Genomic DNA, 15,067 nt, shown 5'->3' on the forward strand with positions numbered 1-15,067 from the left:
GGGGTTACACTGGCACACAGGCCCTGGCATCACCCAGGGCTGGGGTTACACTGGCACACAGGCCCTGGCATCCTGGGGTGGCTGCAGCACGAGGAGTAGCTGATCCTGCCCACGAGGGGTTGCCATTTATTTAATTTATTAATTTAATATATTGATTTTAATTTATTTAAATTACCTAAATGTTATCTAAACTTAAAAAATTTATTTAATTTAACTTATTTAAATTAATTTAATTTATTAATTTAGTGTATTGATTTTAATTTTTTAAAATTACCTAAATGTTATCTAAACTTAAAAAATTTAATTAATTTAACTTATTTAAATTAATTTAATTTATTAATTTAATGTATTGATTTTAATTTATTTAAATTACCTAAATGTTATCTAAACTTAAAAAAATAAATTCACTTAACTTATTTAAATTAATTTAATATATTAATTTAATGTATTGATTTTAATTTTTTTAAATTACCTAAATGTTATCTAAACTTAAAAAAATAAATTCACTTAACTTATTTAAATTAATTTAATTTATTAATTTAATGTATTGATTTTAATTTTTTTAAATTACCTAAATGTTATCTAAACATTTAAAAATGTATTCATTTAACTTATTTAAATTAATTAAATTTATTAATTTAATTTATTGATTTTAACTTAAATTATATAAATTATCAAAATATTATTTCCATTTTCTTTCCAGCTCTTGCTCCCAACTCTCCTCCAGCAAATTTAGATCTTGATTAATAAACAATAAATAAACAAACAAACAAACTCTACTTTAAATCTATTTACAGCCTATTGTAACGTTTTCTAATATTCTACAGGGATGCAAATAAAAAGAATCATTTTACATCCAATAAAAGCACCAAAATTATGCAACACAATGTGTGAAAAGAGGAATTTACACCTGGACCTTCCATGGGCACAAACAGTTTTTATTTTCTATGAAAGAAACATAAAAAGTGAAGAGAAAACGCAGCAATGACAAATATTACCATTTAAAAATGCTGAAATGAAACAAGAGAAACAAATTTTTTCCCACTTTTCCTGCAGACAAGGTCTTGGAATATTTTGATGCAGGATAAAGTCAAACTAACACTTCATAAAGGAAGTAAAAATGTCAGAATGCAAATTCAATACATTTTCCTTTTACATCTTAGGATCTAAAATAAAAAATAAAACAACCAAAGTCCATTTGCAGAACCAGCCTCCATTTTTTGTCCCCACAGATGTGAGAACCTGGAGGAATAACCCCAAAAATCCCAGGGGATGCTGGTGCAGAGCTGGGGCTCAGCTTTCTCCTCTCCTGATGCCACCATTTCCTCCCAGCCTTGCTGAAGAAACACTTTTGTGTTTTATTGATTTGATTTGGTTGATTTCCTGCACTCAGATGGATGATGGGCAGCTTTTTGTGGAAGTTTGTCCAGGCTAAACTTTGATTATCTGAAATCCCCCCTGGCCCAAGGGAGCTCCATGGGCTGGGAACAGCCCCTGCCCAGAAGCAGGTGTGTGGTAACTCCATCATTTGGTAATTCCAGAAATGATGAGCTGATAAAATTCCCCATCTGGAGCTGCAGGAGTGGCAGATGCTCAAGGAAAGGTGGAGCATCTCGCCAGAGTGAGGGATGAACACATCCAGGGAGAGGATTCCCTTGGAGGAGCCAGGAGGGCAGGGATGGAGCCTGGATCCTCTGCAGGGCAGGACAGGGATGGGCTGGGATGGCTCCACACAACCCTCAGCTCCCACCTGGCCCTGGGAAACCTCCTGCATTGGCAGGGATAAAATGATAATCCATTGGGAGGGATAAAATGATAATCCATTGGGAGGGATAAAATGATAATCCATTGGGAGGGATAAAATGATAATCCACTGGGAGGGATAAAATGATATCTCAATGGGAGGGATAAAATGATATTCCACTGGGAGGGATAAAATGATATTTCATGGGCTGCCAGGTGCTGCTCACCTGAGGAATTCCCTCCAAAAAAAAGGAAATGCCCCCTGGCTGTGCTGCCCTGCCCATCTCCAGCACTGAGCTTGGAGAGAAGCAGGGCAGGACATCCCTGCTTATTCAGGGGAACCAGGAGAGGACATTCCTGGTTATCCAGGGGAAAAAGGAGAGAATATTCCTGGTTATCCAGGGGAAAAAGGAGAGAATATTCCTGGTTATCCAAGGGAATCAAGAGAGATTTCTGCTCAGTCAGGGGAACCAGGACAGAACATAGCCAGTTATCCAGGTGGAGCAGGGCAGGACATTCATTGATTCCAGGTGACAGCAAGGACATTCCTGGTCATTCAGGGGAACCAGGACAAAACATTCCTGCTTATTTAGGTGAACCAAGACAGAAGACTCCTGGTTATTCAGGGGAACCAGGAAAACATTCCATGTTATCTAGGTGAACCAGACAGGACTCCTGGTTTTCAGGGAACCTCCAGGTGCCCAGTTCACTGAAATCCACTGGGAGACAGAACAGGACAATTCTGGTTTCCAAGTGGGGAAATCCACGTCCTGGGCTGCCCACGGCTCATCAACCTCTCCTGGCGCAGAGACAGCAGTGTGGGGACCAACTGCTGGGAAGTCTGCTTCTCCATGAGCTGTCAGGCAACGGGGCCGTCACACCTCTCTCTGGGAGCACCCCTGGACCCCCTCAGCCTGCCTTCCACCAGGGAACAGCTGCCGGGCAGAGAAAAGGGGGCCCAACATCCCCACGCTGGATCAATGGAGCACCACACTCCTCACCAAGAGCAGAGACAAAGGGGAGCCCAAAACATCCCCAACAGCAGAGACAAAGGGGAGCCCAAACATCCACAAGACAAAGGGGAGCCCAAACATCCACAAGACAAAGGGGAGCCCAAACATCCACAAGACAAAGGGGAGCCCAAACATCCACAAGACAAAGGGGAGCCCAAACATCCACAACAGCAGAGACAAAGGGGAGCCCAAACATCCACAACAGCAGAGACAAAGGGGAGCCCAAACATCCACAACAGCCCAAAACATCCACAACAGCCCAAAACAAACATCCACAACAGCAGAGACAAAGGGGAACCCAAACATCCACAACACAAAGGGGAGCCCAAACATCCACAACAGCAGAGACAAAGGGGAGCCCAAACATCCCCAACAGCCCAAAACATCCACAACAGCCCAAAACAAACATCCACAACAGCAGAGACAAAGGGGAGCCCAAACATCCACAAGACAAAGGGGAGCCCAAAACATCCACAAGACAAAGGGGAGCCCAAACATCCACAACAGCAGAGACAAAGGGGAGCCCAAACATCCACAAGACAAAGGGGAGCCCAAACATCCACAACAGCCCAAAACATCCACAACAGCAAAAACTGTCCAGGGAATCCTAAAATAGTTGGGCTTGGGAGGGGTCTTAAGGATCATAATCACTGAAAAGGCAAAGCTCCAGTGCAATTCATCCTTGACATGTCCTGATCTCTGTTCTGTGTCCATTCTACAGAACCCACACTCATTTCTTCACTGCAAATAATTTTTAACTTGCTAATTCTTAAAAAACCTTTTATTTCCCTCTAAAGTTCTTCCAAAGGGATTTTCTCAAGCTTAAAATTAGCTGAAGTCTGTCCCAACTTTGCAAGTTGGCAAAATGGGCAAGTTCTGAGTTTTCCACCAGGTTTCCAACTACAGAAACCAATTTGTCCTGAATTTTTATTTATCTTAAACTCCCCAATGTTACATTAATTTATTACAAAATTCATTTATAGCTCCAAACCTCCTGCTGAACCTCCTGTGGGACTGCTCTGCTGGGTGCTGGGAGCAGTGGGATCTCTTCATCCCAGAGCAGGGATTTTGTGAGGAGCTGTGGGGTCCCACAACCCTGCTCTCATCCCAGGGGCTGCTCTGAAGCCAAGGGTGGGATAAATCCCGGCTGAAAAGATGGGATAAACACTCACGTTTGGGTGTGCCAAGGAATTGTCATCCTGGTACTTGATGGCAGTGGGGATGTTGGCAGCTGGAGGCTCCTTCTCAGCAGCAGCGGCCTCAGGGGCTCCTGCTCCCACATGCACAGGCTCCTGGTGGGGCTCAGCAGGTTCTGCTGACTGGAAAAGAAACAAACACACAAAACTGGAGTGGTTTATCCCAATATTCCCAACTGTGGCTGTCCGGTTTTCGGCTGTTTGAAGGGCCTGGAAAGGCCCGGGGTGGCCTTGGGGCAGCCCGCGTATCAAAGGAACAGAAGAGGCTTCAGTTCTTCTTTCGGTCTCTGTGTTTATTAATTGTTTATCTAAAAGATTTTCTTTCGGCCCAACAGAGCTCTGCTCAGCAGCCAGCCATGAGCACACTCCCTGCCCTCCGGGCGGTCACCTATCTTTATACCCAAAATTACGTGTACAATATTTATCATTTTTCCCCAATACCATTTATTCTTATTGTCCGGTGCACTTTCAGTAATGACCAATCCCAAAGTGCCACCATCACCACAGAAGATGGAGGAGAAGAAGAAGAAGAAGAAGGACAGGACACGCCCCAATTCCTCCATCTTACTTCTCTAAACCCCCCTGTACAGAAATCCTAAACCCTGTGTCTCACCCTCTAATTAACCAATCCCTTCACCATTCACCCCGGTGAAACCCTCCTGTCCTCATACAGGTGTCGTCTCCTGTGTAGGATCAAAGTCCAGCCACCAGACACTTCTGGAACATTCCAGGACTCCCGAGCCCCCCAGGGGTGGTCTCGGTGACACCTCAGTCCTGAGGTGCTGAGATCCCACATGTGGCAGGATTTTAACCCAGCTCTTGGTTGTCTTCCCTGAAAGGATCCTCATGGATCCTCAGTGGGACACACTGGGCAAGGACACCAAGTGACAAAACCAAGGTGTGGGCAGAGAGCTGGGAAAACTGCACCACTGGGATTTTGCATCACTTCCTGAAGAAGCTGCACCAGATTCTTGGAGATTTCTAGAAAAAACAAATTGCACATTTCTGGGGAAGCAACCAGGGATAACTCCAAACACTCACTGCCAGTGGGAGAATGAACACATCCCACAGCAGCTCCCTGCAACACCTGCTGGCCAAAATTCAGGTAAATTCTGGGATCTGCATGTCTCCTGTTGGGTTTCTGGAAAGCTGATTGAAAACCAAGCTGCTTCTTTTCAGGAAATAAAGTCTGGCTTTAGTTAAGCAGCATTAAATCATCTCCACTTTAATTACAAAGTAAATGTGATTACTTTGAGATTTGAATTCTGCTTCTCCTACCAAAAGTCTTCAAACCAGGTGATTTCCTTAAATTCTGCCACATTTATATTCCCATTTATGAGCCCACTCTGAGACCACCAGGGAGTCCTTGGTGGGATTTCAGGTGCATTTAAGGTTCTCAGCATTGATGCTCCTTCATCGATGGAAAATCTTAATAGTGCAGCTTCCTCCTGGCTCTGAGAGGATCATGCAGCAAGAAAGGGACTGAAAATGTCCCATTTGGAAGGAAAATGCCCCTTTTGGAAGGAAAATGTACCTTTTTGACCTCTTTGCTGGATCTGAAGGTCTGTGGGACGAAGGCGTCGCTCTCGATGGCTTCGATCTCCTTCACTCGCTTCACCTGGTCCAGGAGGGTGGCTTGGTCTGCACAGGAAGGTGGGATTTGTGGGATTTGTGGGATTTATGGGATTTATGGGATTGGTGACATCCTGGGAGCCAGGCCCTGTCCCTGGAGGAGATTTTGGGACACACCAGGACAAACTGCTGGTGCAACGCAGCCCAAAATCTTCTGTTACAAGGGAAAGCTCTGAGTGAAAATGGCAGCAGTGAGGTTGGGAACATCCCAAATGCTGACCTGAGGGTTTGTGGGATAAATGGGGAGGAGAAGGATCCAGGGAGAGCTCAGAGCCCTGGCAGGGCCTGCAGGGGCTCCAGGAGAGCTGCAGAGGGACTGGGGACAGGGATGGAGGGACAGCACACAGGGAATGGCTCCCATTGGGATGGGTGGGACATTGGGTATTGGGAATTCCTGGCTGGGATGGGATTCCCAGAGCAGCTGGGGCTGCCCCTGCATCCCTGGCAGTGCCCAAGGCCAGGCTGGGTGAGCTTGGAGCACCTGGGGCAGTGGGAGGTGTCCCTGCCCCTTCCCTGGATGGGATTTAAGGTCCTTCCAACCCAAACCATCCCACAATTCTACATTGACAGGAGCTGCGCTACAGCAAAATCCATAAGTACAACTTCAAGCCTGATTTTTTTGTGGATTTGGAAGGAAAAAAAGAATTTGCTACATTTAAACTTGTGCTTGCAAGTCCTGCTGCCTTGGTGCTGAAACGTTCTCCTTTAAAACCAAAAAAAGATTCCCAAGGATTTTTGGGATAAGCCAAAGGAGGGGGAAGCAGAATTCACTGAGGTTTTGGATACACCTGGTCTGAGGGTAAATAAAGGATCCTGATTAAAGCCAGGCATAGAAAGACAGAACAAGAAGATTTCAAATCCACAGCTCATCTCCAGCTTCACCAAATCCCAGGCAGCTCCAGGATCCCACCCAGATCCTGCACAAAGTGATGGGAATGACAAATTAGGGAAGGGGCAAAAATCACTAAAAGCTGCCAATGACATCAGTGACATTAACGGGGGAAAATGGACTGGAGGAAGCAGAGCCCATTAGTGCAGGGGAGTTTTGACAAACACATTATGGGGAGATAAAACGACTTCCAGCTGTTGTTTGTCAGCTGTCAGGGGCAAGGATATGTATTTCATAGGAAAATCAAAAATAATGGAGTCAGAAAGCTCCCAGGCTTCAGACAAAAAAAAATCAATACTAACTCAGTGCACCGTGAGTCTTTTCACCCTGTTAGGGGGGAAATAAAGGAACTAAATCTTGGATTAGGGCTGGTTTTTAATAAAAAGGTGATTCCAGCAGCAGGCACAATTTCCAGCCCTGTCACCTTGGCAGGGGGAGCCTTCCCAGTTTAGGTGGGAACATCATCATCCTTCAGGGATAATTCAGTATTTTACAATTCTCTATTTCCACCTATTGCTCTCCTCCCGTGTATAAATACACACACCCAGCTTTACAGCTGTAAATTCCTATGGAATTGGGCTGGAATGCCACTTGAGAGCTAAAATGGGCTGGAATTCTCTCAATGCCACCCCAAAACACTACGCTCACAATAATCAGAAACAGCAGAGAATCAGGTAAAATTAAAAGAAACAGGGAATTCTATGATTCTACAAATCAGGTGAAAGAAAAACTTCCGTGAGCTCTGCCTAAAATATTTCCATTTTTTCCTTAAAGACAAAATTTATTCCACTAAGAGTTTTAAAATCACTGAAATAGAAGCATTAAATGACCAATAATATCTTGTGAAAGATCCATTAAACAAAAACATGTTTTAAATATTTTTTTGCTAATCTCTGAGTGTAAATTTTTATGGATTCATTGCTTATCCATAATCCTGACCATGAACATGAACTTAAAGAGATTTTTTCAAGCAGGTCTAACTCCAGAATCAAAGCAAAGACAAAAAACCTCAAACATTCCTCAGAATCTGTTTCTTCCTATTTTACTAATTAGATTTAAGGGGTTAATTTAATTTAAAAATATAACACATTTTACATAAAAAGCTTTGAAATACAGAAAAGAGCTGCTATTTTTTCTTGCTCTTTTGAGTTGAGGATTAAAAGAAGGAAACACCCCCAGATCCCAGACTAAACAAACAACTACAGCAGAAAATACTTCCCCTTTGATCCCATTTTATTTGGGGTTATTGGAAGTGATATTTTTATCCAGCTGCCTTACAGAGCTGTGTGTTTTCCACCAGAACTGAGTTTTCACACATCCCATGGTTTTTAATTGATCCCAGTTTTACTCAAGCTGCACAAGCTGACAAATTAAAGAAAAATGAAGTTTTGCCTGGGTAATTTGCAGCGGATGACACAAAACCCTCCGTGGCTGTGGGAGATCCTGGAGTCTGCTCTAAGCAGAGAAGAAGCAGTGGGAAAAGGAGGAAAATCCAGCAGGACAGGGGGGACTGACTGTGGCTGTGTCACCTCCGGGCCTCACCAGCCCTGGGCTCTGCTCTCAGGAACTGTCCTGCCTCGAATCCTCTCTTTGGATCCGGAGCGGAGCAGCGTCCTGGCCCTGATCTGTGGATCCCGGCCTGACGCTCCTGCCCGAGTGTGAACTCAGCAGTGCGCTGCTGAGACATTCCCTGAGACATTCCCTGGAGGAACCCTCGAAATCCCCCTAGGATCCCCATTGGAGACCCTCCCTGGAGCCCCTCTCCAGAGGCGAGATCTCCCAAAGCCGGACACAATCCCGAGGGGATGAGCCCCTCCCGCCCCTGCCAGGCCCGAGCGGGGCTATCCCGGGATATTTCCTGGGATATTTCCCGGGACATTCCCCGGGATCTCCAGCCGCCGCTGATCCCGTTTCCCGGCCGGGCTCCGCTGCCGTTAGAGGGAGGCACCGCCTCACTCAACAGCGCCGGAGCCGCGGACGCCGAGCCCGAGGATGCTCCGAGCGGAGCGACCCTGCGGGATCCATCCCTAACCCATCCATCCTGCGGATCCATCCCAACCATCATCCTGCGGGATCCATCCAATCCCTGCGGGGATCCAGCCATCCTCCCGCGGATCCATCCTCCAATCCCGCGGGATCCCGATCCATCCATCCATCCTGGGGATCATCCTACCCATCCATTCCCTCGGGATCCATCCTCCATCCATCCCTGCGGGATCCATCCCTGAGGGATCCATCCATCCATCCCTGAGGGATCTGATCCATCTATCTCTGCAGGATCTGATCCATCCATCCCTGCGGGATCTGATCCATCCATCCATCCCTGAGGGATCCATCCCTAACCCATCCATCCCTGCGGGATCCATCCCTAACCCATCCATCCCTGCGGGATCCATCCCTAACCCATCCATCCCTGCGGGATCCGATCCATCCATCCCTATGGGATCTGATCCATCCATCCATCCTAACCACAGGGAATTGTGCAGGATCTGTGGCACAGGGAGTTGTGCAGGATCTTGGGCCCACAGGATTGTGCAGGATCTGGCCCAGGGAATTGTGCAGGATCTGTGGGGACCAGGGAATTGTGCAGGATCTGTGGCCAGGGATTGTGCAGGATCTGTGGGACCAGGAATGTGCAGATCTGGCCAGGGATTGTGCAGGATCTTGGCCAGGGAATTGTGCAGGATCTGTGGCCACGGAATTGTGCAGGATCTGGCCCAGGGATATTGTGCAGATCTGTGGACACTAGGGATTGTGCATGGATCTGCGGCACAGGGAATTGTGCAGGATCTGTGGCACAGGGAATGTGCAGGATCTGTGGCACAGGGAATGTGCAGGATCTGTGGGACCAGGAATTGTGCAGGACTGTGGGACATCAGGGAATTGTGCAGGATCTGATGCCAGGGAATGTGCAGGATCTGTGGGACACAGGGAATTGTGCAGGATCTGTGGGACACAGGGATTGTGCAGGATCTGTGGGACACAGGGAATTGTGCAGGATCTGTGGGACAGGGAATTGTGCAGGATCTGTGGCACAGGGAGTTGTGCTGGAGCTGTGGGACAGGGAATTGTGCAGGATCTGTGGGACACAGGGAATTGTGCAGGATCTGTGGGACACAGGGAATTGTGCAGGAGCTGTGGGACACAGGGAATTGTGCTGGATCTGAGGGACAGGGAATTGTGCAGGATCTGTGGGCACAGGGATGTGCAGGATCTGTGGACACAGGGAATTGTGCAGGAGCTGTGGGACAAGGGAATTGTGCTAGGAGCTGAGGGCACAGGGAATTGTGCAGGATCTGTGGCACAGGGAGTTGTGCAGGAGCTGTGGCACAGGGAATTGTGCAGGATCTGTGGGACACAGGGAATTGTGCAGGAGCTGTGGGACAGGGAATTGTGCAGGATCTGTGGGACAGGGAATTGTGCAGGATCTGTGGCACAGGGAATTGTGCAGGATCTGTGGGACACAGGGAATTGTGCAGGATCTGTGGCCACCCCGTGTTTGTCACCGCGCCCGCCGTGCTCCTGCCTGGGCACACAAAGCCAGGCCTGTAATTCAATGCTCAATTTACCCTTGTCTCAGTGGAGATTTCTCCCCGCTAATTGATAGAAATTAAGCCATTAATCAAGGCACCAGCCATCATTCAACCCGGGGAAGATGAATCCAAACTTTCATCATAACCACCTTCCCCATTTTAGTGTTCATTAGCATTAATTTTTAATGCAATTATGCTCTTCTTTTACGCTGAGCTCATAAATTACTGCTCTTTTGTTGCTCGCTGGCCTTGTAAAATCCAAGGTAATGCTTTGTGCTCTGATCTTAAAGGCAATTACTGCCTGCTTCTATCTCTCCCATACCTCCATCCCAAATAACCTCTGTGCTGGAGGTACAGCTCACCAGTGGGGATCCCACACGGACGTTTCCTACAGAGAGATCTGTCCACGTTCAAACCACACTGACACAGGCAGAGTGAGAATTCCTGCTCGTGCTGCTGGGGCCCAGGGTCCAACAGCAGAGAAACTACAGGAAAATGGGATCCTGCGATGGGAACAGGGAGGAAATTGGTGCAGAGTAGTGGGAATAAACTGTGGGAGAGCATGCAGGGCAGCAGGGCTGCAGCTTGGAGGCTCCCCAGCTTTTCCAGGGATCACTTTGTGTTGTCACTTCAAAAAGTGCTGCTGGCACGTGCCCAGGGCTCCTTTCCTTGCCCCTGGCCTGTGCCAGTGTGTGGAGACCCCACAGAGCCCTCCCAAGGGATCCTGTGTCCCGTGGGATCCGTGCTGGCACACGGGGCCCCGAGCCAGGAGCTCCCAGGCCTTTATTCCCACCCTGATCCTGGCAACCCCACCAGGGGAAAGGCACAGCAGCGCCAGCCACGCTGCTGCCCCCAGACACCTGAGCTGGCTGCAGGGAAAAGGAAATGCACACCGGGAAATGCACACCAGGAAATGCACATCAGGAAATGCACACCAGGAAATGCACACCAGGAAGCATGCATCATGCCCAGGAAATGCACACCAGGGAATGCACAGCACGGATGCACTCACACAGGGAATGCACATCAGAAATGCACACGATCCGCGGAACGCACACAGGAGATGCACATCAGCCTGGAATGCACACCAGGAATGCACAACAGGGAAGCACACCAGGAAATGCACAAAAATCACACAGGGAATGCACATCAGGGAATGCACTCAGGAAATGCACAGGGAAATGCACATCAGGAAATGCACCAGGGAATGCCACACCAGGAAATGCACACCAGGAAATGCACACCAGGAAATGCACACCAGGGAATGCACATCAGGGAATGCACACCAGGGAATGCACACCAGGGAATGCACATCAGGGAATGCACACCAGGGAATGCACACCAGGGAACGCACACCAGGGAACGCACACCAGGGAACGCACATCCAGGGAATGCACATCGGGAAATGCACACCGGGAAATGCACACCAGGAAATGCACACCAGGAAATGCACACCAGGAAATGCACACCGGGAAATGCACACCAGGAAATGCACACAGGAAAGCACACAGGAAAGCACACCAGGGAATGCACACCAGGAATGCACATCAGGAAGCACACAGGAAAGCACATCAGGGAAGCACACCAGGAAATGCAGAATGCACATCGGGAAATGCACATGGGAATGCACACGGAATGCACACCAAAGCACACCAGAAATGCCACAGGGAATGCACACCAGGAAATGCACATCAGGAAATGCACATCAGGAAATGCACATCAGGGAATGCACACCAGGAAATGCACACCGGGAAATGCACACCAGGAAATGCACACCAGGAAATGCACATCAGGGAATGCACACCAGGGAATGCACACCAGGAAATGCACACCAGGAAATGCACACCAGGGAATGCACACCAGGGAATGCACATCAGGAAATGCACATCAGGAATGCACACAGGAATGCACACCAGGAAATGCACATCAGGAAATGCATCGAATGCACACAGGAAATGCACAGCAGGAATGCACACCAGGAATGCACACCGGGAATGCACATCGGAAAGCACACCGGAAATGCACATCAGGGAATGCACACCAGGAAATGCACACCAGGGAATGCACATCAGGAAATGCACACCAGGAAATGCACATCAGGAAATGCACACCAGGAAATGCACATCAGGAAATGCACATCAGGGAATGCACATCAGGAAATGCACACCAGGGAATGCACACCAGGAAATGCACACCAGGAAATGCACATCAGGAAATGCACATCAGGGAATGCACATCAGGAAATGCTGCTTAGTTCAAATTGTTTTGCTGTTTCTTTCCCAGACTTTAGCTGAGACACGGAATAAAGTCACTCACTCCAGCTCAAGGTCTGCCCAGCACCAATAAAATATCATCCACCACTAAATTCCCAACTTACCTAGGCCTTAGCCAGCCTGAACAGGACAATTCCCAGTGAATTGGTTCACCCCATAGATTCGCAGAAAAACCCTCCTCTGCAAGTACCTGTTTGATGGGCCCAGATCCACAAAACCCTAATATTTATCAAAATAAAATTCCCCACACCAGGGATTGTGGGCTGAGCAAATGGATCTGGAATCTTGTTCCATACACCTCTATTTATTTTCCCCATACACCCCTATTTGTTTGCTCCTACACTCCTGCCTATTTTCCCCAAAACCCCGTTTATTTCTCCCATAACTCCCTATTTATTTTCCCCCCACACCCCTATTTATTTACCCCTACACCCCTGTCTATTTTCTCCAAAACCCCCTGTTTATTTCCCATACACCCCTATTTATTTGCCCTTTAGAAGCAGCTTTTCAATACGAAGCCATAAATTTGTGTTTCCACTGACTGAAGTCCAATAAGCAATTCCATGATGGTTTTTACAACCCCATTCCCTTAAGTGACTTCTCCTTTAGCACAAATAAATGCCATGGAGATGACAGGGAAACACACAACACTAATGAGGTACAGAAATCAGATTTGTCTTCGAATTTCCAGATGAGAAACTATTTCAAGACTTTTAATTTGTAAAAATAAACCATAAATTTCCCTGTTAGGGAGATCATAAATTTCTGTTTCACTTGAAGAACAGTAAAACTTTAATGACACCAGCTGTGATTGCTGAAATAAAATCACTCAAGTATCAGCTTCAAATATACTTTGATATTTTTAAAGATTCATGGAATGCTTTGGGTGGGAAGGAATCTAAAGATCATTTAATTCTCATCCCATCCATGGCAGGGACACCTCCCAATGTCCCAGGGTGTTCCAAGCTCATCCTTGGGCACTGCCAGGGATGCAGGGGCAGCCCCAGCTGCTCTGGGAATCCCATCCCAGCCAGGAATTCCCAATTCCCAATGTCCCACCCATCCCAATGGGAGCCATTCCCTGTGTGCTGTCCCTCCATCCCTGTCCCCAGTCCCTCTCCTGGAGCCCCTGCAGGCTCTGAGCTCTCCCTGGATCCTTCTCCTCTCCAGGTGAGCCCCCCCAGGTGTCCCAGCCTGGCTCCAGCCCTGCAGCAGCTCCAGGACATTGGGATTGCTTTGGGATCCTCTCCAGGCCAAGCAGGGAAGCCAAAGAGGGAATTCTGGAATACAAAGGGCCAGGAGAGGATGGGCAGGCACAAAGCAGGGCAAAATGTAAGGAACTCATTTAGAAGTGATTATTAATTACAGCAGCTCTAATAAAAAGCCAGGAATTGATTCCTCCAGCAGCCATTATCCTTGGGGGGGGGCATTGATCCCCTTTCCAATTCCCTTTCCTCAGCTCTGGACACACAAGACCCCAAACTGCCCTCTTCCTTCCCCTCTCTCATTTCCTCACGTGGCTGCTCTTCCTAACAAGCCACACTCTGCCACTGCACCAAAACTTGGCATTTTTTTGTTTTCCCCTTGATTTGTTCCTGCCCCCTTTCAATTCCAACCCAGCAATCTGAAGATTAAACAGAGATAAAAGGAGATCACAGTGAGCGCCAGATGCTGGAACAGCCCCCTGGGAGCAGCAGCACAACACCAGGTGTTGGTGTCAGCCTAATGAAGTGACACTGGCACACCAGGGACACCCAGGCAGGGGCTCCAAACCTGCCATTATCGAGGCAAAAACGAGGAATATTGGAAATTCCAGCTTTGAGCAGGCAGGGAAAAATAATCCATGTCTTCATCTAAATGTATTATCTGTATGAAATAATTTGGGGGTTAAACAGATTGAGTTTGGTCTTTGCCACCACAATGAACTTCAGGAAAATTTACTGAAGATAAATGAGGAGCTCAGGCAGTAACTGATGAACTTCAGGGCATCCCAGTCCAGGGCTGAGTAAAGCACTTTAACTTATTACAGACTGACCTCACCCCAGCAAATCTTCTCCTGGCACGTCCAGCCTGTGGTTTAATATCCATTACACCCAGGGAAAGGCTTTTAACTCTCCCTGAAGGAAGTGGGAAGGGAAATCAGTGGGTTGGGGTGTCCTGGGCAGGGCTGGGGTTGGACACACACCATCCCTGGGCGTCTCTTCCAGCTCAGGATATTCTGTGGTGGCCATGGATGAGATTCTTCATGTGAGAACTCCTGGCCAGCAGGTTAAAGATGAATAGGAAAAAGAATTAAAACTCTTAATTCAGGTTTATAGAGTTCATAATTTAGGGATTTTCTAAAAGTCAGGTCCTCCAGGCTTTCTGTACATTCTGACTTTGCTTCCATGACCCCTCCATCACTCAAAATCACGGAACCACAGAACCATGGACTGGTTTGGCTTGGAGGGACCTGAACACTTGAAGAACTTCCCTTTTGCTGAAGGAAAGCCACGCCAGCAGCACAGAGAGCTCAGTAAAAGGCAGGAATGCCCCTCGGGGATGGGGTTTATTCCCTGTGGAAGGGCCAGCTGTCTCCCGCTCTCGTTTGCATCCCGCCCTCCCTCCCTGCCCACGTGGGCCTCATTTCCAAGCCTATTCAAAATGATATTTTCCAAGCATGTGCCACACGACTTGTTCATATAAATGGAACAAATTAAACTGTCTCCACAGATATCCCCTCACATTTGTAGCCCTGATTCCTCTCCCTCACACGTGGCCAAGACACCGAATTATCTCCCTGCAGAGG

At 47.6% G+C, this 15,067-nt stretch overlaps 1 protein-coding gene across 1 annotated transcript in view; it reads right to left on the reverse strand.

Annotated features, from left to right (window-relative positions):
- Positions 1 to 3,715: 3,715 nt before the first annotated feature.
- RSRC1 (arginine and serine rich coiled-coil 1) overlaps positions 3,716 to 15,067 on the reverse strand; it is a 103,132-nt gene continuing 91,780 nt past the window's right edge. Inside the window, exons 8-9 of the mRNA XM_064721497.1 lie at positions 5,487 to 5,593; positions 3,716 to 4,075 (exon numbers count right to left, since the gene is read on the reverse strand). Coding sequence (XP_064577567.1) covers positions 3,806 to 4,075; positions 5,487 to 5,593 — 377 coding nt within the window. The 3' untranslated portion in view covers positions 3,716 to 3,805. The remainder of the gene's footprint in view (positions 4,076 to 5,486; positions 5,594 to 15,067) is intronic.

This window comes from Zonotrichia leucophrys, chromosome 9, assembly GCF_028769735.1.
Source record: "Zonotrichia leucophrys gambelii isolate GWCS_2022_RI chromosome 9, RI_Zleu_2.0, whole genome shotgun sequence".
Classification (NCBI taxonomy): domain Eukaryota; kingdom Metazoa; phylum Chordata; class Aves; order Passeriformes; family Passerellidae; genus Zonotrichia; species Zonotrichia leucophrys.